Source organism: Antennarius striatus, chromosome 15, assembly GCF_040054535.1.
Source record: "Antennarius striatus isolate MH-2024 chromosome 15, ASM4005453v1, whole genome shotgun sequence".
In the NCBI taxonomy this organism is placed as follows: Eukaryota; Metazoa; Chordata; class Actinopteri; order Lophiiformes; family Antennariidae; genus Antennarius; species Antennarius striatus.
The window spans coordinates 5,878,263-5,896,736 of NC_090790.1; the positions used below are offsets into that span (position 1 = coordinate 5,878,263).

Consider the following 18,474-nt stretch of genomic DNA (forward strand, 5'->3'; position numbering starts at 1 on the left):
AGAGATATAACAGGCAATGTATGTGTTTTATTTGGGTTTATTGAAATAACAAAGCACAGGAAGTGACAGAAGATTGAACTGGATTTTTTTTAAAAAAGCAAAGCGTCGCTTTCGGCTGTAATATTGGCACTTGCAGCATCACATACGTTTACTACCTGGGCATGGATCTGGCATTTATCTTCAAAAAAATAAATATTTCAAAAGGCATCAGCAATGACACCTGTAAAGGTACCCATTTAAAGAAGCACTGGAAACCAAAAGAAATATTAAGGCATCAGTTTTCTTGGCAGTGAGTCTAATGGAGACTCTTCTTTGTGTTTCACTAGTGAACAGATTGATTTGTCAACGTATAAAATAAATGAGAAAAACTGGTTACAGTAAAAGTCAAAGTAGCAGAGTTAAGTGCAAAACCCTACAGGAAGCCTGTGTGTATCGGAGCACTACTCACTACTTTCATGTGGGGTGTAAAGGCATCGCTGTAGAGGGGGGTACCCAGTGACTGTCGTGAACCTGATCCCCTAAAATCTTAAGGTAAAAAAAACCCAACTCCTCATTCTCTGGGTGCTTTGGTAGGGAAGAAGTCTGATTGGAGTTCAGTGCTTGCAGTGGAGCAGGGAGGGTCAAAGGTCAGCAGGTAGGGAAGGAATGGGGATGGGGGCGGGGGGTGGGTGGGGTGTGACCTCACATGGCCAGCTCAGCCATAGCACGCTCCAGGGGGTCGCTGGTCCAGTAGTCGTGGTCCCAGCCCAGGAACCAGCCGGTGAAGGTGGGCGGCTCAAAGTTCTGCTTGATCTGGACGATGGGCGTCCTGATGTCTCTGTTGGCTGGATCCGTCTCTATGTAACGGATCGCTGGGGTGGGGGTGGGGGGGGGGTCAGAAAACGTGTGAATTATCGCTAGCTAGTTAGGAAAATTTTAATTCAAATTCACTACTGATGGTGAATTTAGTTCTATTATAAAAAGGGAAGCATTGCATCGCGACTCAGAAACAGATTCGGTGAATAAGTGATACTGAGGAAAGTCACGACCAGCTGCTGAGTAAACCAAACTTCATTACGTTACAATCCTTAATAAGTAATACTTTAATCATCCAAAAATACGTTTTCATGACTGGATTTTTTTGAAAAGCAGTCAGAAGAATGAACATTAGTCAAATTATCTCAGAGAAGTTTGAATATTTTTTTTACAAAACTACAAAAATGGAGGGAGGCTCTAGTCACACTTACCCTTTTTTTTTCCGATCTGCATGATTTTAACTCTAAAATCCCATCTATTTAGTCTTTTTTGTTTAACATAATATTGAATTACATTTTCAAATATTTCACATGTAATCATATATAGTTTGTCTTTACCAGACTCCATTGCCTTGGTCTTCTCTTCCTCCAGGGCTTCATTTCCAATCCAGACAAACACCTACAGAGGAGAAGGTTTTTAGTACATTTATTCCTCTAATGAAACGCTCTAAATCCCAACATTATGGTGTAAAAACGTAAAGCTGTGTTTTCCTTACCTGCTCCCAGGTATCCAGGATCATGACATCATCAGTGGCGAGGTCATCTTGGGTTATCTCCCCAGGTACCTCCTCAATCTGACGGGGACACAAGCATTTAAAAATCGGTCACCAGTGAGTTCATGTGGATTATCCAGAACAATTCATTCCAGAAAGGGAAGGAGGAATGGGAAGACTCACGATGAAGTTTCCAGTCTTATTGGAGCAGGCGAAGAGTCTCGGTGGATGACTGTCCATCTTGTCCTTGAGGCGGGTGGATGTGCGATATGGAGCCTTTCCTCCCAGAGCGTTCCAGAACTGGTCTGTGAGAAGTACAGAAACATTTTGAAGTTTGTTCAGAGAGTATTTTACCTGAACAGAAACATTAGAAATGATGAATACCTTGGGAAAATATTGAAATTATAACTCTAATTCTGGTAAAAAAAAAAAAAAAAAACATATTAACGACTAAATCTAGTTAGGTTGTACTGAAGGCGAGCATCATCTGAGGTTCACTGATTCACGACATTCTAAACAGATCACACAAGCCTCCAACTCTCTTCTGTATTACATTTGGATCTTTTCTGGTCTGGTAACAGAGACCTGACTTATCAAACTGTTTCAACCCTTAATGAAACACAATGGAGGATTAAAAGAGATGTCAGCATTTCTCTTGTTTCGGGTTCGCTGATTGTTTTTTCATAGGGATGTGTGGGTCTCTGCTTCGGATGCTGTTATCCATTTTTATATTTTATATATCACATTGTATAAAATGGGGGGGTAATTACTCATTAAGTTACACCAAGTGATGAAGACAAACGCGTTCTTGAGTTGAACTTAAAGCCCTATTTTAAACGCTAACCCGACTCTTCGGATCAACATCATCTTTTCTTTTTTTTTCCTCACCGGTCTCTCCTCCCTCAGACAGCTCAGACGCCGACACCCCCAGGATGCCACACAGCTGCTGAGCCCCCTGCTTCTCCGTGTCACAGGCGCCTGTTCCCACCCACAGGAAGTTCCCTCCCGGGGTCACCAGAACAAAAGCATCGTTGGAATTCAGCTGGGATGACGCAGCATCAACCTGCATTGTCGTAAAGATAGTATCGGTCGATAAATGCTCGATCAATATCAGCAAACCAATACTTGTGAAATACTTCAGACGTGGATGTTGCTTCCAAGAAGATGTTGCCATAAAAAAAAAAAAACCTGTGATGTCTGACCGCAAAATAATTTCTCCTCAGTTTGTGTAAGACTCCATTCCTGGTCAGATTCACTGAAATCTCAGGAGGTATTTCCTATTATTTCATAAGATTTCTGGTTCTGGTTGCTGTGTCATTGGGACTATTTTCAGTAGCGGACTAATACATATTTGTTACTAGTAAATCAACTAAAGAACAGAGGCTGTTTTAAAATATTTGGTTAACATGAACCTCTGCAGGACAAACAAAAATGAAAAACAATGTAAACAGTACTTTCCACAGGGATCATTGCCTTAGGTCCTTGTTACTGTTATTAACAATAATTATGGTTGAAACCATCTGAAACGGTGAGGCCCGGCGGACGTCTCTCTTACCTCCACGGCTCTGGTGTGTCCTGCGGAGTTGGAGCGCACCTGGAAGAGTCGCGTCTCGGCAGGAGCGGACTGACCTCCTTCTCTGGACGTTCCCCCCTTGTACACCACCATGGGCTGACCTCCAAACAGGCTCATCAGATGGGCCGGCTCTTTCCCCTGCACCACCCTCACCTGGCACGCAAACGCCAAAATTAAAACTCCATAATGACGAGATAGTTGTCAGTCACTGTTTTCACATGCAGTATTATACAGTTAAAGTGGTGCAGTGACGTCACACAGTGACATCACATTGTGCGGGCCCTTCTCCCACCAAGAATGATCAAGGGCCAGGGCCCAACCTCTAACTAGTTGTAATTCCAGTTATAGACACAAGATGGCAGCATTTCACTGAGTTGTGTGTTGACTGTGTGCCTCAAGGTGATTTTTTCAAAAGAGGTAATGTCTGAAATAGTGTTGTGTGTCACTTATCATTGTAAAACTCTTTATAAATAATGTTCAGATAACTTGTCTTCAGGTTTAAACTCATAGCATATCCCCAGGACCGAAAGCAGTAGCATGAACACCAACTCTCTCTGTTAGAATTAAAATCGTGAAAATGATAAACTGGAAACATGCATTTTACATAATAAAAAGAATGCAGACTTATTGAATTTTCTAACTTTTCAAGAAGTTAGTCACAGAAGTGACTTTAACAAGACATACTTCCTTTTTTAAAATGAGAGAAGAGAAAAAACCCCCTAATGAAACACAAACGTATGACACAGATGATGCAGATTTCACACACTTGACTTCAAAGACTCGTGTCATAATTCCGTCACACGGAAAAAGCTTTTCATCACTGCTCACACCGACCATAACAAGTTCTTTTACTTTTTCAAACTCCCTCTATCTTCTTACCCACACCAACAAAGTTGAACATGCAAAGTGAGGACGTGCAGTAAATCTAAGCACAGAAATGAATGACGACTCTATGATTAAGGAGCCAGAAGTTTTTTAGTCGGCTTGATGTTGGAAACAGAGGGACTATTTATGTGGAGCAGACCAAGCAGGCGACAGAGGAGGAACCTCCCACGGACGTCCACATCGAACATCCTGTTTGTGTTTACCTTTACTGTTCATGCCATTTAACTCATAACACTAAACGTAGTCAGGAAAAATAGAATTATGTCTGAACGGTTTGAAAATCAAAATTGTTTGTCACTGGCTCCGGACAAAATCATAAGAGTCATTTTGTTAGGATGAAGAGCAGGGAAATACCTGAGTGGTTATAGGAGCACCACCGACCTGAAGACACAGAAAAGGTCAGAAACAAGGAGGACAGAAGACGCAGTGCAGGGGAGGGGAGAGAGGGGTGGGGGGTGGGGAGTGAAAGCATGTAAAGGTCAGAGAGAAGGCGGCTGCGCTGAAGAAGCCAGAGGAGAAACTTTTAATAACACGAATGATGAGAGGTCACCGAGGGGTCACTGCAGGAGCCACGTTGTTTACCTGCACAGGACTGTCGCCCATCTCTCGATCGAGGTCGGCAGTGAGGAGCGCGCACGTCCCGATCTCATCCCGACTGGAGTCCGTGCCCTGCCTGGGAAACGTTTCACGCATCATTCCAAGAGGAAATAATAGGGACTATTTCTACAGATTATTTTTGATAATCTGTCACTACACCAATATATGAAAAGGATATTCCCTTAAATCCATGCCATTCAAACTCATAACAAGAATTTTGACTGTACTACTGAATATTTATCATTTGAAAAAAAAAAGTGGAAAATTAAACATGAAGGTGAAATTATAAATTAACTCAAAACGTGAAGGAATTAATTTTAACAATTCATTTATGAGCAAATAATTTCTTGTGTCCTGTGTTTCTCTCAAACACTCACCACTGACTGATTAATGTCCTTCTTTGTCCTGCTCTTTGTTGTAAAGCATCATAAGTGGATTTTCAGCACAGATTGGTAATTCTCCAGTCACAAAATTATCTTTTAATCCTAAATCCCATAGTCACCATGTAACCAGATTTAATGGGTTTAAATGTCAGACTGAAAGCTTTGACCTGGTTTAGTTCAGTTGCAGCCTGCATACTGTCCAACAACTAAATCTGGATGTGAGCTTTATCTGCTATCAAACCGTCTCCGGTGTTCTCACCACATGTAGATGATGTGACCTCTGCGGCCTCCATGATGGTAGCTGTAAAGAATGATGTAACTGTCTCCTCCATAGAACTGTCCATATGTGGACGGATCCACTTCCACCTTTTCGGACCCCTCAATACGCCAGATCTGCCAGGAAACAAACAACAAACAATCTCTTTTATAATTCATCGCATTTGTTTTATATTTTATGTTTTATCCCATTTCCAGTAAATTCCATCAACACTGTTATGCAATTTCATAAAAATCACAAAAAACACACAAATATCCTTGTCCTAAAACAATAATATAATGTAAATGTTAATACTGTCAGAAAGGGGTTTAGATGATTAGAAATAGGTATTCTCTGAGATTTTATTTTATATCTGAGAATATCAAAATGTGAAATTATTTTTTAAAAGAATGTGAGAATTGTGTTATTTTTTTCCTCCATTTTTTCATTTCATGTGCCCCTATATGACATCACATGTGCCTCCATCACTAATCTATATTTATACTGTGGAGCTCTCAATCAGCTAGACGTGTGAAGCCTGCGCCCCCTACAGGATGGGAAAGTAATTGCAGCGTCTATCTCCAAACATTTACTTTCTGAAATCTTCTTGAGATGAAATCCATTTGAATTTACTGAGTTCCAAAAGTTAGCAGGAGGCAGGAGGTACTCAAAAATATCCCAGAATACTACTTCCTCACCGTTTTATCCCCGGATCCATCATCCACCATGCCGTGCTGCGCGGCCATGGCGGAGGAGTCGTGGAGCGTGGCAGCATCGAAGGCCACCTTCTCGATCTTCGCGATGCTGTTGGCGATGTAGGCGATGCCCATGCCCACCGTCTGATCTTTGTCGCGCCAGTTTTTGAAGAATTGTTTGAAGAGCGGCGTTTCGCCCATCTCTGGCAGGATCTGGATCTGAGTGTGTTTGGGATAGCCCATCTTCTTGATGAACTCATTTGCTGCTTTCATCGCAGCCTTTCGCTCATCCATGTTGGCCTCTTTGCCTGCGAGACAAAAGAGGAATAAATCAGTGATTGTTTATTAAATTTAGAAACTTATTTGTGTTAAATGTTTGAACGGTATAGGTTTAAATAAAAGCAACCAACAAATTCCTACTTTTATAAAGCTTCATTGAAAAAAAACATGTCATCATGAACATTTTTTGGGGACGTGAAGAAGAGTGGCTCAAAATAAAATTATCTTAATACTTTGAAAGGTGTCCGAGTTCACCCAGCAACACATTAGCTTATCTTACCATTATGACAGAGAAACGGGAAGTAGTTAGTCGGGTTATGTGTGAGCCTTCCAACTTTTAAAAGGTCACTAAAATATCACATCTTGTTTTAGTTGCTATCTAAGCAAAAAGTGAAGTGAAACACAGATAAGATCACGATGGTTCCGCCCTACGCCCACCTTTCCAGACAAAGATCCTTCCATCTGAGCCGTGGTCCAGAATGAAGCATTCTCCTGACTCCAGGGCGCTCTGGGCAAACGGGTTTTCTGCAGCCACGAGAGCGATGGTCATGCCTCCGCTGGCGTCGGATACCTGCAGGGTGAGGATGGCCAAACGGGTTTATTGTAGAATTGAGGAGTAACTCCACAAATAAAAGTGAACAATAGATCAAGTGACAAGATAACGTGTAATCCTGCTAACAAACAAATAAAAAATGATCACTTCACATCCTTATATGGCTGGAATAAAGAGGCGACACCTGATAATTAATGGAAGGAAATTATTCACCAAATCCTTTACAATTTGTACAAATCCATTATATTGTACTTATCCTTTAGGACTGGAGAGATACCAAAGGATGGGAAAGATGACAGCATCATGGGTCTCACCTTGTAGAGCTTTGCCATCTTCCTGTTTGAAGCATCAGCTACGAGATCATCAGTGCCTCCGACGGGCAGATCCGGTTTAGGTCCCAACACCTGAGGACGGGAGAAATAGTTTCAACACGGAGGCGTGTGAGACTTCCTCTGTGGTCATCCACTGACCTCACCTCCAGCATCCTCTCTCTTTCGCAGCCCTCATCGATGACGTGCACACGAGACCTGCCGCTGCGCTCGTTGTCACGGATGCCCTTGGATACCTGCGTAGCCTTTAGCTTCTCGAAGCGGTTGCTGTTGGAGCCACACCACTGGTAGATCTCCTGTACAAGCAAATGAAAACAGGTGAATTAAAACAAATGAAGATTCTCAGTCATCCGGGTCACACGAGATATCTGTGTTGAATAAAGTCAACTAGACTTGTAGGAAAAGCTTGAAGCTGACGTTCTTAATGGCTTAATGGGGACTTCTAGATTTTTCACCACTGACTGAAAACGTCCCCCATGATGATTAAACTACAGTATATGCAAAAAAAATGACCGTGAAGTAATAATCGGTAACTTACGTTTCCTAGGTCCAGGATGAAGCAGTCTCCCTGGTTGAAGCTGTCCCAGCTGACCGGTACCTCCGTTGCCCGGACGGATCGTCGACCTTTGACCTGGAAAACTCTCTGCACAACCACCTCATTGGTGACGACGTGCTTGAACCCAGAAGCTACGCCTCCTTTCTGAAACACAGTTGGATTTCAAAGTAAAATTACCACCTTGAAACAACAGCGACTCTGCCACAAGGAAGACAAGAGAATGGGGATATTTAGACACTTGGCTAAATAACGGCATCATGACACTGATCACACTTACTCTATAATTGTTTTTTCAGCAGATGAACATGTCAAAACATATAAAAAATTAAGAAGTTTTTCAACTTTAACGGAGAGGGAGAACTTTGTGTCTCCAGTTTTACAGATGTTGAATTAAAATGTCGTTTATGAAGAAAACAGCAATGAAATATTATCTTGCCGTACATACAGATGAGCCCAAAATGAGTCAAACATACATAGAATTCATGTAGAGAATAAAAATGAATCTTACCATGTATTTGATTCCAGATTTGAAATAGCCAAGAAACGTTTTGGACTCATATCCCTGGACCTCGCGGTACTGGATGGGTTTCCCCCCCAGGAAATCGTCCATTTGGACTGTAAAGATGGCCGCTGAGCCGCTCTCATCCTGGGAGCAGGAATCACCTGCATCAGAGGAACCGCATCCATGGATCCATTCATTCATTGGACACTTATCTGAAATATGACTCATGGGTTACGCTGGAGCCTATCCCAGCTGGTAAGAGGCGGGGTACACCCTGGACGAGCGCCAGCTCATCACAGAGCAAACAAACATTCACACCTACACCTACCAACAGTTTGGTGTGACCAGTTAAACTACATTGGAACAGAGATTCATTAAGGTATCTGTAAGTTTGATCAAACTAGATTTATTAGTTTTAGGGTTTCACATGTGAAATTCAACCGACAGCAAACCTTAAAGCACATCTCAACCTACAAAGCAAAAACATACTGTCGCAATTTTAGAGCCCGATGGAAACAAGATGAGGAGGAACAGAATGTGAAGCACAACAGTTTCTGTGACCGTCATGTGAAATGACTTTCCAGAAGCACAGATACTGATCATAATCTTCTGCTTGAATCTGGAAAAGTTAGATCAGCTCTTGTGTTCATGGAAACAAGAAAAATACAGTAAAAAAAATAAAATAAAAAATCAACGTGGGCCCACAAGTGTTTGCTTCCTGCTGTATAAAAGTTTATTAGAATTCTTTGTCAAATATTTTCCTCTTGTGTCATTATTTGAAAATATTTCCAGCAAACTTATCAGTTATTTGAACAGTTTAAGGTCATCTGTGCTTTTAATCCATTTTGGGGGAGGTTGGCAGTAATGATAATGATAATAATTAAGTTTGTCCCTGTTTACTTTGACACACAAATACACAGTGTAAACTTTTTGAGTTTAAATCACAAAAAAGCAGCAAAGCCATCGACTTTCAATCTGTAAAGCTACAAAAACTGCCGTCACAGCGTTTGGTCTCACACTCACCCAGCCAGAAATGGAGGTCGTACTGCAGGTTGCCAGAGCGTTGTTTGATGGTGTTAAGGATGAGGTAGGCGTCGCCGCTGTAAAATCCTCCATAAAGTTTCTCCGGAACCGGCACCAAGTCAAAGTTCTCCACCCTCCACACTTGGAGGCCTGGGTTCTGTCCGGCCCGCTCAAACTCTGGGTGATGCGCTGCCATCCTGGAAAATCAGACAACTTGACATTTAGTGATTTTTACACTGCATGGGTCTACGCATGTTGGTGCATTCCCATGGCAACAAGCTCAGCGGTCACACATTGCAGAGATAAGAGTCACAGCTTAAACCTTTCTTAATGTGAGGCTGTGACTCCCTTTTAAAGAGATATTTTCCCTGAAAGCATAAAACCACAGCATTTGCTATGGTTACAAAGATAAAGTTTAGTGCTACAGTTAGATATTAAGGCACAGCAAGGTGAGTCACTGCTGCTCAGGATGTTTCCTTCAGCTGGCAGGAAGAGGAAGTCCTGCCAAACATGACAATAACTACACATGATACACATAACTACAGTTTTGTTCCTCTGTCTCGCCTAATCATATACACAGAGACGGATCCCAGAACAATGATGGTGGTAGTCAGAGAAAACCTGTCACAGTACGTGTAACATTGGTTTTTTTCTCCTTACGTCAGTTACCTGAGATACAGTAAATGTCAAAAATGACAGACAAATCCCAGCAGAGACAATCCTCATCTATTGTTCAACGCAAAGCTGTCAAAACCTTTTGTATAAATGCGATTGTATTGTCTGCAAGAAACAGAATGCGAGTGAGATTCTTTGATGAATTATTTAACAAGAGGTATAAAAGAAGAGAGAACAGCAGAGGAGAAGACAGTCAGTCAGAAATGGCTCCAAACTGAGGGGAACGTCTGAGCTCAGGAAGCTCCTCACTGTCCAAACAGAAGACAAGATCAACCATCGCATGATGTCCCTCACATGGGCGCTGCTGTTTAGGCTCAAACTTAAAAACACTAGACACAAACACTAGACCCCACACTTCCCATGATGCAACTTGAAAGCTTCTGACATGGTTTAATTTCTCTGTCGAACTCCTTCAGAAGAAATTCTACAGAGGAGTTCTGCCACAGTGTTCCAAAGTGTTTCTGACCACGGAAGAATTCCTTTTGTTTTGGATGTGCTTCAAATCTAAGATAATGTTAAAAAAAAAAAGAAAAGAAAGAAAAAAAAGTAATAATTTAAAAAAAAAAAACATGATTTTTTTTCTCTATATTTTCACATAAATCAATTATCCTTGACTGAATAAAAGTAAATAAAAATAACTAAAATAAAGTGCACATTTTAAGAGGAAGAGAATTCAATCGATGAGGAAACAAACCTTCTTCACTCTAACTCGTGTAACAATTTATTGACTTGCAATTTCTTAGTGGGTCTGTTGTGGTTCTGCTGCTTTTATTCAAGTAAAAAAAAAAAATCAGTTTTCGTTTCTGAGAACTCTTATATATTTGGTTAGAAATGTTTGCAATGTTGATCCAGTACACACGTTCTACTGTTCAGCAACTTTAAAAAAAAAAAAAAAAAACAGGAAACATGAATAGGTATTTCTTCTGACATTTTGCAGCACACTCCTGACCTATCCCACACATTAATTGCACCACACAGAAAACTGAGCAACTACTGAGAGGGTAAACAACTTCTCTGAAGTGCAGCAGTGTTCTCAGATTTGAACCTGACCTCTCTTAAAAGAGCTTTTATGAGCTTAACTGGTGTATTTTTTATTTTTTTTTGATAAGTTATCCATTTGCCCATTTGTAAATGATGTCATTATAAGTTTTTCAAACCTTCGGTGTTCTTTACAATAAAGGACTGATGAAGATCACGTTCAAGTACCACAAAAAGAAAAAAGACTAAACAGAGGTCACCCAGTTCAAAATGGAAACAGCTCAGCTGCCTCTCAATTTTCATGACTAACCGTCCACACTGGAGCAAGAATGGTTCATTATTCTAGGAGGCCGTCTGCCCACAAGCATGGCAGGAATCTGTTCCTGACCTTGGAAGGGGGAAGAGCTTCACAATTCACATAAACACAGCAACAAATGTGGGATTTCTTTATCCCTGTTTCTGCTTTTCTACTGTATCATGCAAAACCTAGACTCACGGTAAAGTCTTTTAGGTCTATGGACTTTAGCCATCGCCATCTCCTTTCTTGGTTTTTGAATAGGTCGGGATATGAGAGGGGTGTTTTAATTTCTCTTGGATGAGTTCTCAGTACAGAGGCTATGAAGACAACACCCATTTCATCTTAGATCAGTGAGAACTTACAGTCAAAAACTGGGAAAAAGTTTCCACTTGACTGGGTAGCCTTGAGTCACGTGAGTCCATGTACTGTCTGATCGTCCATGACGCCGCGGCGCCGGTGTCCAGGTTTGGCCGGTCAAGGAAACTGGGCCTGCTTCAATGTTCCACTGGAGTCATTTTGGCTCAAGGGTGGGGGAAGCTGAATTTTCCTATAGTTTAAAGTAACCTGGTGGAATTTCCACCAAGTTTGACCACCATAAAAAGAAGACTGCAGATCTGCAGCATGTGATATAACACTGAAAGATTTAGATAAGCTTAAAATGAGCCTATTTATCGATCCTGAAAACAAGAGAATATTGACCATCAAAATTTTATGTCACTGAAATTATTGACAATGGAAGCTTTAAATACTGGCACACACAAATATCCATGGATAGAAAGTGTTGCATGCTGGAAAAAAATGTTTATTTAATCACATCCTGGGTTGCATAGGATCTGACACCAAAGGCCATCCAGCCAATCAGATCTCTACATCTGTTCAGGTAAACCTCATGGGAGCTGTTAGAGTTTATAAAGAAGGAAAACCTCCTGACGAATCTGTTCAAGATGCTGATCGGATCCAAAGTCAAGACAGGATGAGATGATGGAGGGTGCTGAGTTTTTATGTACAGAATCAGCGTCTACCGATATCTATATGAAGACAGATTATAACAATTATTTAACTTTATTCCACAAAAGAAAACCAATGGTACAGAAAAGAACCCTGAAACTTTTTTTTTTTAACGCTGGCATATGACCAGAATGATTTACAATACATGTCAGCACAAAACACCACCAGCTAACATTTGATTTCATCCTCCAGGTAATTGCCTGTTATGTTCTCTACTCCTTCAGTGCATGGGTATTCACTGAAAGCTGCCACAAACAGCAGCATTGGCGCTAGCAGTGGTGACTAATGGCGTCATCATTGGTGGCTGCTTTATTATCATGGCAACAAATGTCAGCAAAAGAAAACCTTCCTGCGTCTTATTTCACGTCCCCTTGTTTTGAGAGATATAGGAGAGGATTGATGCCACTGATATGTTTTTACGTCAGAGTGGGAGCCTGGATCATGGACGTGAGAAAACAGCTTCAGGCTCATTTGGTAATCCACCCACATTTCTCAGTGAAAGGAAAAATGTTTAAACAACAAAGACAAAAAAAAATCAGCAGAAGGGTATTTATGACTCAGTATCTAGTACATATAAAGTTACTGCTATAGTGTACTCAGTGGGGATCTTTGAGACCATGTATATGAATATTTCCTCTCCAGAGAAAATGTTATCTTCACCATGTCCACAAATATTTGACACGTCTGGCATGACTTCAGGCTTCCACTGCCCCAAGTATTTTCTGGTGGTACTGTACCATTTCATCTACAGCCATAAAATCTCAGGGAAAGTTGCAGACAGAAGGCCCTCAATAACATTTAGGACAAATGAGCTTGTTTATTGTGAGTCTATTTATTGCCGAATAACCACAGAACATAGCAGCATCCCCATTTTTTATTTTATTTTTTGTCACAGATAAGTTGTCAGTTCCTCAAGAAAAAGTGAAATGAAGTAACTACAACTAAAAACCACAAAGTAATATATCGATACTACATTACATGAAATTTACAAGTCATATTTTATGTTTGGACTGAGCCAGGTATTAGTGTACCTCCTCCTCCAGTAGACTAGAGTCCAACCACCAGCTCCACCCACCCTATATATCTTGGGAACTATCTCGACTGTTTCGAGAGATATGAATAAATGCACGTTCCAAAGTAAATGGCAATAAATCACTAGCTTCTGCTTGGGTTAGTACACACTCATTCATTAGGCTTATCCACCACGCCCTACAGTAGCATGATAGCATGCATTTGAGCTGAGCGTCCTCATTAAGGCCAGCTAAAGCAACCTCTGGTTGAAGCTCTGACGGTAACATGTTAACGTCGAAAACTCAAATCACGAGCAACAAGAAAACTTCAGTTTCACTTCCTTAACTACACTCGAAGTAAAGTTTTCCACGAGTACTTCAATGTGGTGGAAGTTTCGCGACAAAAGAAAATTTAATGCATTCAATCCCCATGATAAATATTCAAACATGCCACGAGTTGTGTAGCTTTTTACTGCCAGAACATAGAGCGTCTAAAAAAAAATTAAAAAAAAAATCCTGAAAAGTTGTTCAAGTAGACTTTTCATGGCACAGCAGACAAACACCTCTGCTTTGAAACATCTCACCCACCAAAAATATCACTTTTGTTCAACTTCTCATGTGAAAACCTTTGTTTCTGTTGCACCAAACACACGCGTGACTCTGATCTACTGGTGGAGAGGCATCTTCTGTCTGTCTATGCACACTGAAGCTCTTTATCTCACCGTTGGACGCTTATATCGTCTGCAACTGAACCACCCACGCTTTGAATAATCAAACCCAGACAACTAAATATCCATCAGGCATGAAGAAGAAGGTAAGACAACATGGTGAGTTTCTACAAGTTGGAATGTTTCCATTTTAGGATTTGGTGAAGTAAATATTAGCCACTGACTGTTTCTGACAGATCCAGGCTGGATAAAGAGCGCTGACTGCTCACACACACATGGTGTAACCGTTAGTTAGCGTTTCATGTCATGCTGGGAAAAAGCAGATGGGGCCTGCAGGGCCGCTGCACCTCTGCAGAGCCTCGTGCTGCCAGCTCTTTGTCCTCCTTTGCCTGCATGCGAACGCGAGAGTCTGTCACTCCGGACCTCAGCTATTCGATCCCCTCCCCCCATTCTTCACCAGCTTCAGTGCCTGAGTGAGTCTGACTTCGCTTCAGGCTCGTGTCAGAGCTTCAAACTCGATTCGTTGTGCAAATGGGAACGCTGGGTTCATGCCCTCCCTTTCGATTTCTCCTGCCGGCGTCCTGTTTCATCAACCACATGATTCTGTCTTGATTTTTTTTATTCTTTTTTTTCCCATAAAGAGATTCCTCCTTCAAGACAGAGATTGTTGATGACTCATTTTCTCCATGCGTGCCACTTGGAGCCTCTTGAGGGCTGTGCAGCTGTCGTTTAGGACGCATAACACACTATAGCAGGGTTGTCCAAAAACTATGGCCCATGGGCTAACTATGGCACCATTGGCTGAGCCACCCATATTCAATGAAGACTCATCGATGCAGAAGCTTCTACCTCCAAACTAATGAATGAAAAGTGTTGCAAGAGATGACCAAAAATGTCTGAATCAAAGAAACGCCGGACAGAAAGAAAGTACCGAAAATATCAAACATGGTGAAAAAAATTAAAATTTCTTTATAGAAGTCAAAAGGAAGTGTATCTGTGTGATCTGTCATAATGTTGTCGCAGAGATGAAAGAGTACAATGTACAGTATATCAGCATGATAAAACAACAAAGCAGGTCCTACACTGAATGAACAGATAGCTAAACAAATAGTAGACAGTCTGCAAACTCATTAACAGTATTTTTTCTGTGCTAACAACATACAAGGGAATGCTGCTATAGCCAGCTATGAGGTAGCTTGACTTATAGCAAGAAACAAAAAACCTTTTTTTCAGAGGCTGACTTCGTGAAAGCCTGTCCAGAAACACAGTTTCAAAAACATGTCTGTCTTAAACGTCGATGATTACATATGATGAGACGACTGGCTCTTAGTTTTCCGTGAGAAGTTGATCAACACTCTTGTATTACTGAGGAGCCATAATTTGATCGCAAAGGGCTCGACCACAGAGAACCGTCCAGTTGACCAGTTGTTGAAAGAGAAGGACCAACCAGTTTACTGATCATCTTAACACACTGAACAAACATCAGTTTGTGCAAAACTTTGTCTCTTTGAAACACAACTATGTAACTTCAATGGTGCCCGCTCCTCCATAAAATAAATGAATATGCATTAATGGCAAGTTATAGGCTGTTTTCAGAATACTGAATTATCAGGCACAGTTTAACTACAGGTGGCTGATTTTTGTTAATGTTAACGTTAACTACCATTGGACCAAGCCCTTTGTGAGTTTTTCTGTATGTAGCCCTCAGTGGATAAACATTTGGACACCCCTGCCCTATAGAGACACAGCAATCTCCAGCAGCTGCTTCCTGGATTGCTGTTTACACAGCAGAAACAATCCAAATGAATGTTTATGACTCTGTAATAACTGCCCCAATAGCCAGCTGGCTTCAAAACATAGAACGTATCTAGATCTGATAACTGATCATCAGGTATACGTATTTGCTTCAAATAAATAATCCTTATGAAACACTGGTAACACAACTTATAATCATACAAGATTTAACTGTAATGCCCCAAATGTTAGTGGATGTGTGTTTTGAGTGTAAAAATGTAAAAATGTGAAACAAGTGGGAGAACTTCTGGCATCAGTAACTAATTCAATCTCTTAAAATGAGTGCTTTGACTGTGATTTTGAGCAATTTTGTCAGGATGGACATACTGAGGACTTACAAAGGGTATGGTTGTGGCTGAATCCAATGTAAAAGTGACTTACTATTATTTTATTTATTTATTTATTTTTTTGGAAGGAGTGCTACGCCCAACTGTCTCACATGAACGTTTTCAGATCTGTCGACTGGAACATTAAAGTTGTCTATTTTGAGTGTGTGTCTATCTAAGTTAACCGTTGTTTCATTTGCTGCATTTCAAAAAACGGGATTTGATTTACATGAGATTTAAATGTTAAATCAATTCCCACAAGTTATATATTCAGCTGTCCTGTCTTGTGATCGTATAACATTGTCATTCCATTTGTGTTGGTCATAGCAGGTCTGCGTAATTGCTTGTAATGAGATGTACATGGAGAGATAACTATATTTTTTTTATCTGTAAATTAAATTCCAGATTAAAAATATAGTTATCTCTTCATGTGACGATAAAACCCCCGATTTTGGATTTTCTGAATCACAGAGTAAGGTAAGATGACTTTTCACTAAAACAGGAACAATATTACACACACACACACACACACACACACACACACACACACACACACACACACACACACACACACACACACACACACACACACACACACACACACACACACACACACACACACAGACACACACTGCCTCAGCTGTCCTGAGGGTGTGTGCACACACAGTTGTCTGAGGCTTAAATCTGAATCGGACGTTCAGGCATGTAATCTGTACCCATCTAACAAATGACTGTAGATCTGACACAGCACTTTCTGATTGGCTGTCTTTGTCGCCCCCCCGCCCCACACACACACACACACGCACACACACACACAGAAAATATGCACCCCACTGTCTGACACACTACTGACAGACATACTGTATACTTCTCTAGATGCTGTGACTAACTTCCTCTGTCCTGTTATTTGGTTGTGTGTTTCTATGGCAACAGATCTTTACATGGAGTTTAGTTGTGATGCTCGACCAAGTAACTTTTTCCATGCTGTTATGTTAGGAGTTTGCCGTCCCCTAACGGTAACCTGATCTAATTCTACAGTTAGGAAGGATGTGAGGAAGCCAGAGCCAGCTGGCTAAAGTAAATCCACACAACATTTTCAGTCATATTCCAGGGTTTCCACTACCAGGCCATATATGGAAGAAGCTTCGTGGCATTTGTACTATATAAAAAAAATAAATAAATAAAAAAAGCTCGGTTTAGACTTGTTTGAATGAGCTGGAGAAACAGCTTAACTTTGTTTGCACGCCAAAAAGAAGAGATATAATTAACCCCCCCCCCCCCCCCCCCGCAATATCGAATCTTTGTTCCATTCTGTGCGCCATTTAACGGTCCGCTCCTCCCCGGCTCTAATAACGCGTCAGACTGACAATCAGCGCTCCGGGCTCCACTGAGGCCCGGATGGGACAGGGTTTGTTCCTACCTCAATGGTTTGATCGTGATCGGAGTCGGACGCACGGACTTGGGATTCTTGACTGAGCCGCGTTGAGCGCTTCTAGCTGCAGCCGGGCTGGATGGGCGTCGAGTCGGAGGGACGGTGGAGCGAAGAGCCGCTGTTTATGCGAATGACCCGGGACACTCCCCGTTACAACACTCCCATAGCCAGACGACTGCAGAGGATTCACTGACGCGCACACGCACAGTTACGCATGCCTGAAAATGTCCACCTGCCTCCGCAACCCACACTGTATGCATCTAATAATCCTGGCAAAATATAGTAATTATAGTCAACATGAGTGAGATTTTTCACGCGGATTTTTCACGCGGACTACGTTGTTTGCGTGTCGTAACTTGAAACCCAGCTTGGATTGTGCGCACCAGCCTCCGACATCATGCGCTCCTTGTGCAACACTGCCCTTGCCTGGTTGTGCCGCAGGCCTGCTGCCAGATGATAATAAAGTAAAGTAAAGGCACTGTGTGCGCACTAAGTAGTAAGGCATGCTGCAGCATGTATAGCGAATGCATTAAATTCGAGCCCAGCATCAAAAAAAAAAAATCTTATTCAGTAAAGGTTGTGGCTAAAAGAACCACCTTTGTTTAATGTGATTAGTTTTTTTCTCTTCATGGTTTTCAGTAGGTCAAATATTTGGTACTTTGGGTTTTCAAATTCAATTTTTTCCCCCCTCTGTTTGGTAAATATTATTTAACAATAGTGAATCAAACATGTCTGCTTTCAAAGTTTGGCTTATGTCCAGAATAAATGTGGTAAGGCAATAATGAACTCATGAAAGTTCAGGTATCTGGGTTTCATGTTACTGTGCAAACAAAAACAAGCATTTATTTTGTTTTGATTAGGAAATTAATTTATCAAATCTTAAGGAATCAAAAACATTTGATTGAAAGTTGATTACTTTTGCAATCACAAAAACACTAGTTGAAAACATGTTTGTAATATTGTTTGACATCAACTGGAGCCAGTTATGATTTCACTTTATACATGTTCCAGGGTTATTCCATGGAAAGTGTAATGATTGGACATTTCAATTTTTTCAAAACTTCATACAATGCAAATCATAAAAAACTTAAATAAATCATATTTTTCAAGCCCATGGAACAGAAACCCTGGAACAGAATCACACAGA

General features: G+C 41.1%; 1 protein-coding gene across 1 annotated transcript; it reads right to left on the reverse strand.

Moving 5' to 3' along the window:
- Positions 1 to 21: 21 nt before the first annotated feature.
- On the reverse strand, positions 22 to 17,496 carry gsna (gelsolin a). The gene is made up of 16 exons (XM_068333950.1): positions 17,316 to 17,496; positions 9,139 to 9,335; positions 8,122 to 8,276; positions 7,596 to 7,757; positions 7,204 to 7,353; positions 7,043 to 7,132; positions 6,614 to 6,746; positions 5,900 to 6,204; positions 5,205 to 5,338; positions 4,548 to 4,638; positions 3,063 to 3,233; positions 2,396 to 2,570; positions 1,691 to 1,812; positions 1,511 to 1,588; positions 1,353 to 1,413; positions 22 to 851 (listed from the first exon to the last, which is right to left on the reverse strand). Exons 2-16 carry the CDS (start codon positions 9,332 to 9,334, stop codon positions 682 to 684), a joined length of 2,193 nt encoding a protein of 730 aa, XP_068190051.1. The 5' UTR covers position 9,335; positions 17,316 to 17,496; the 3' UTR covers positions 22 to 681.
- Positions 17,497 to 18,474: the final 978 nt, after the last annotated feature.

Coding starts and splice junctions, on each gene's coding strand:
- gsna (XM_068333950.1), bottom strand. CDS start 9,334: ATGGCAGCGCATCACCCAGAGTTTGAGCGGGCCGGACAGAACCCAGGC. Junction 7,354..7,595: donor TCATCCTGGACCTAGGAAAC/GTAAGTTACCGA, acceptor TTGCTTGTACAG/GAGATCTACCAGTGGTGTGG. Junction 3,234..4,547: donor TGGGCGACAGTCCTGTGCAG/GTAAACAACGTG, acceptor TTTGCGTGCCAG/GTGAGGGTGGTGCAGGGGAA.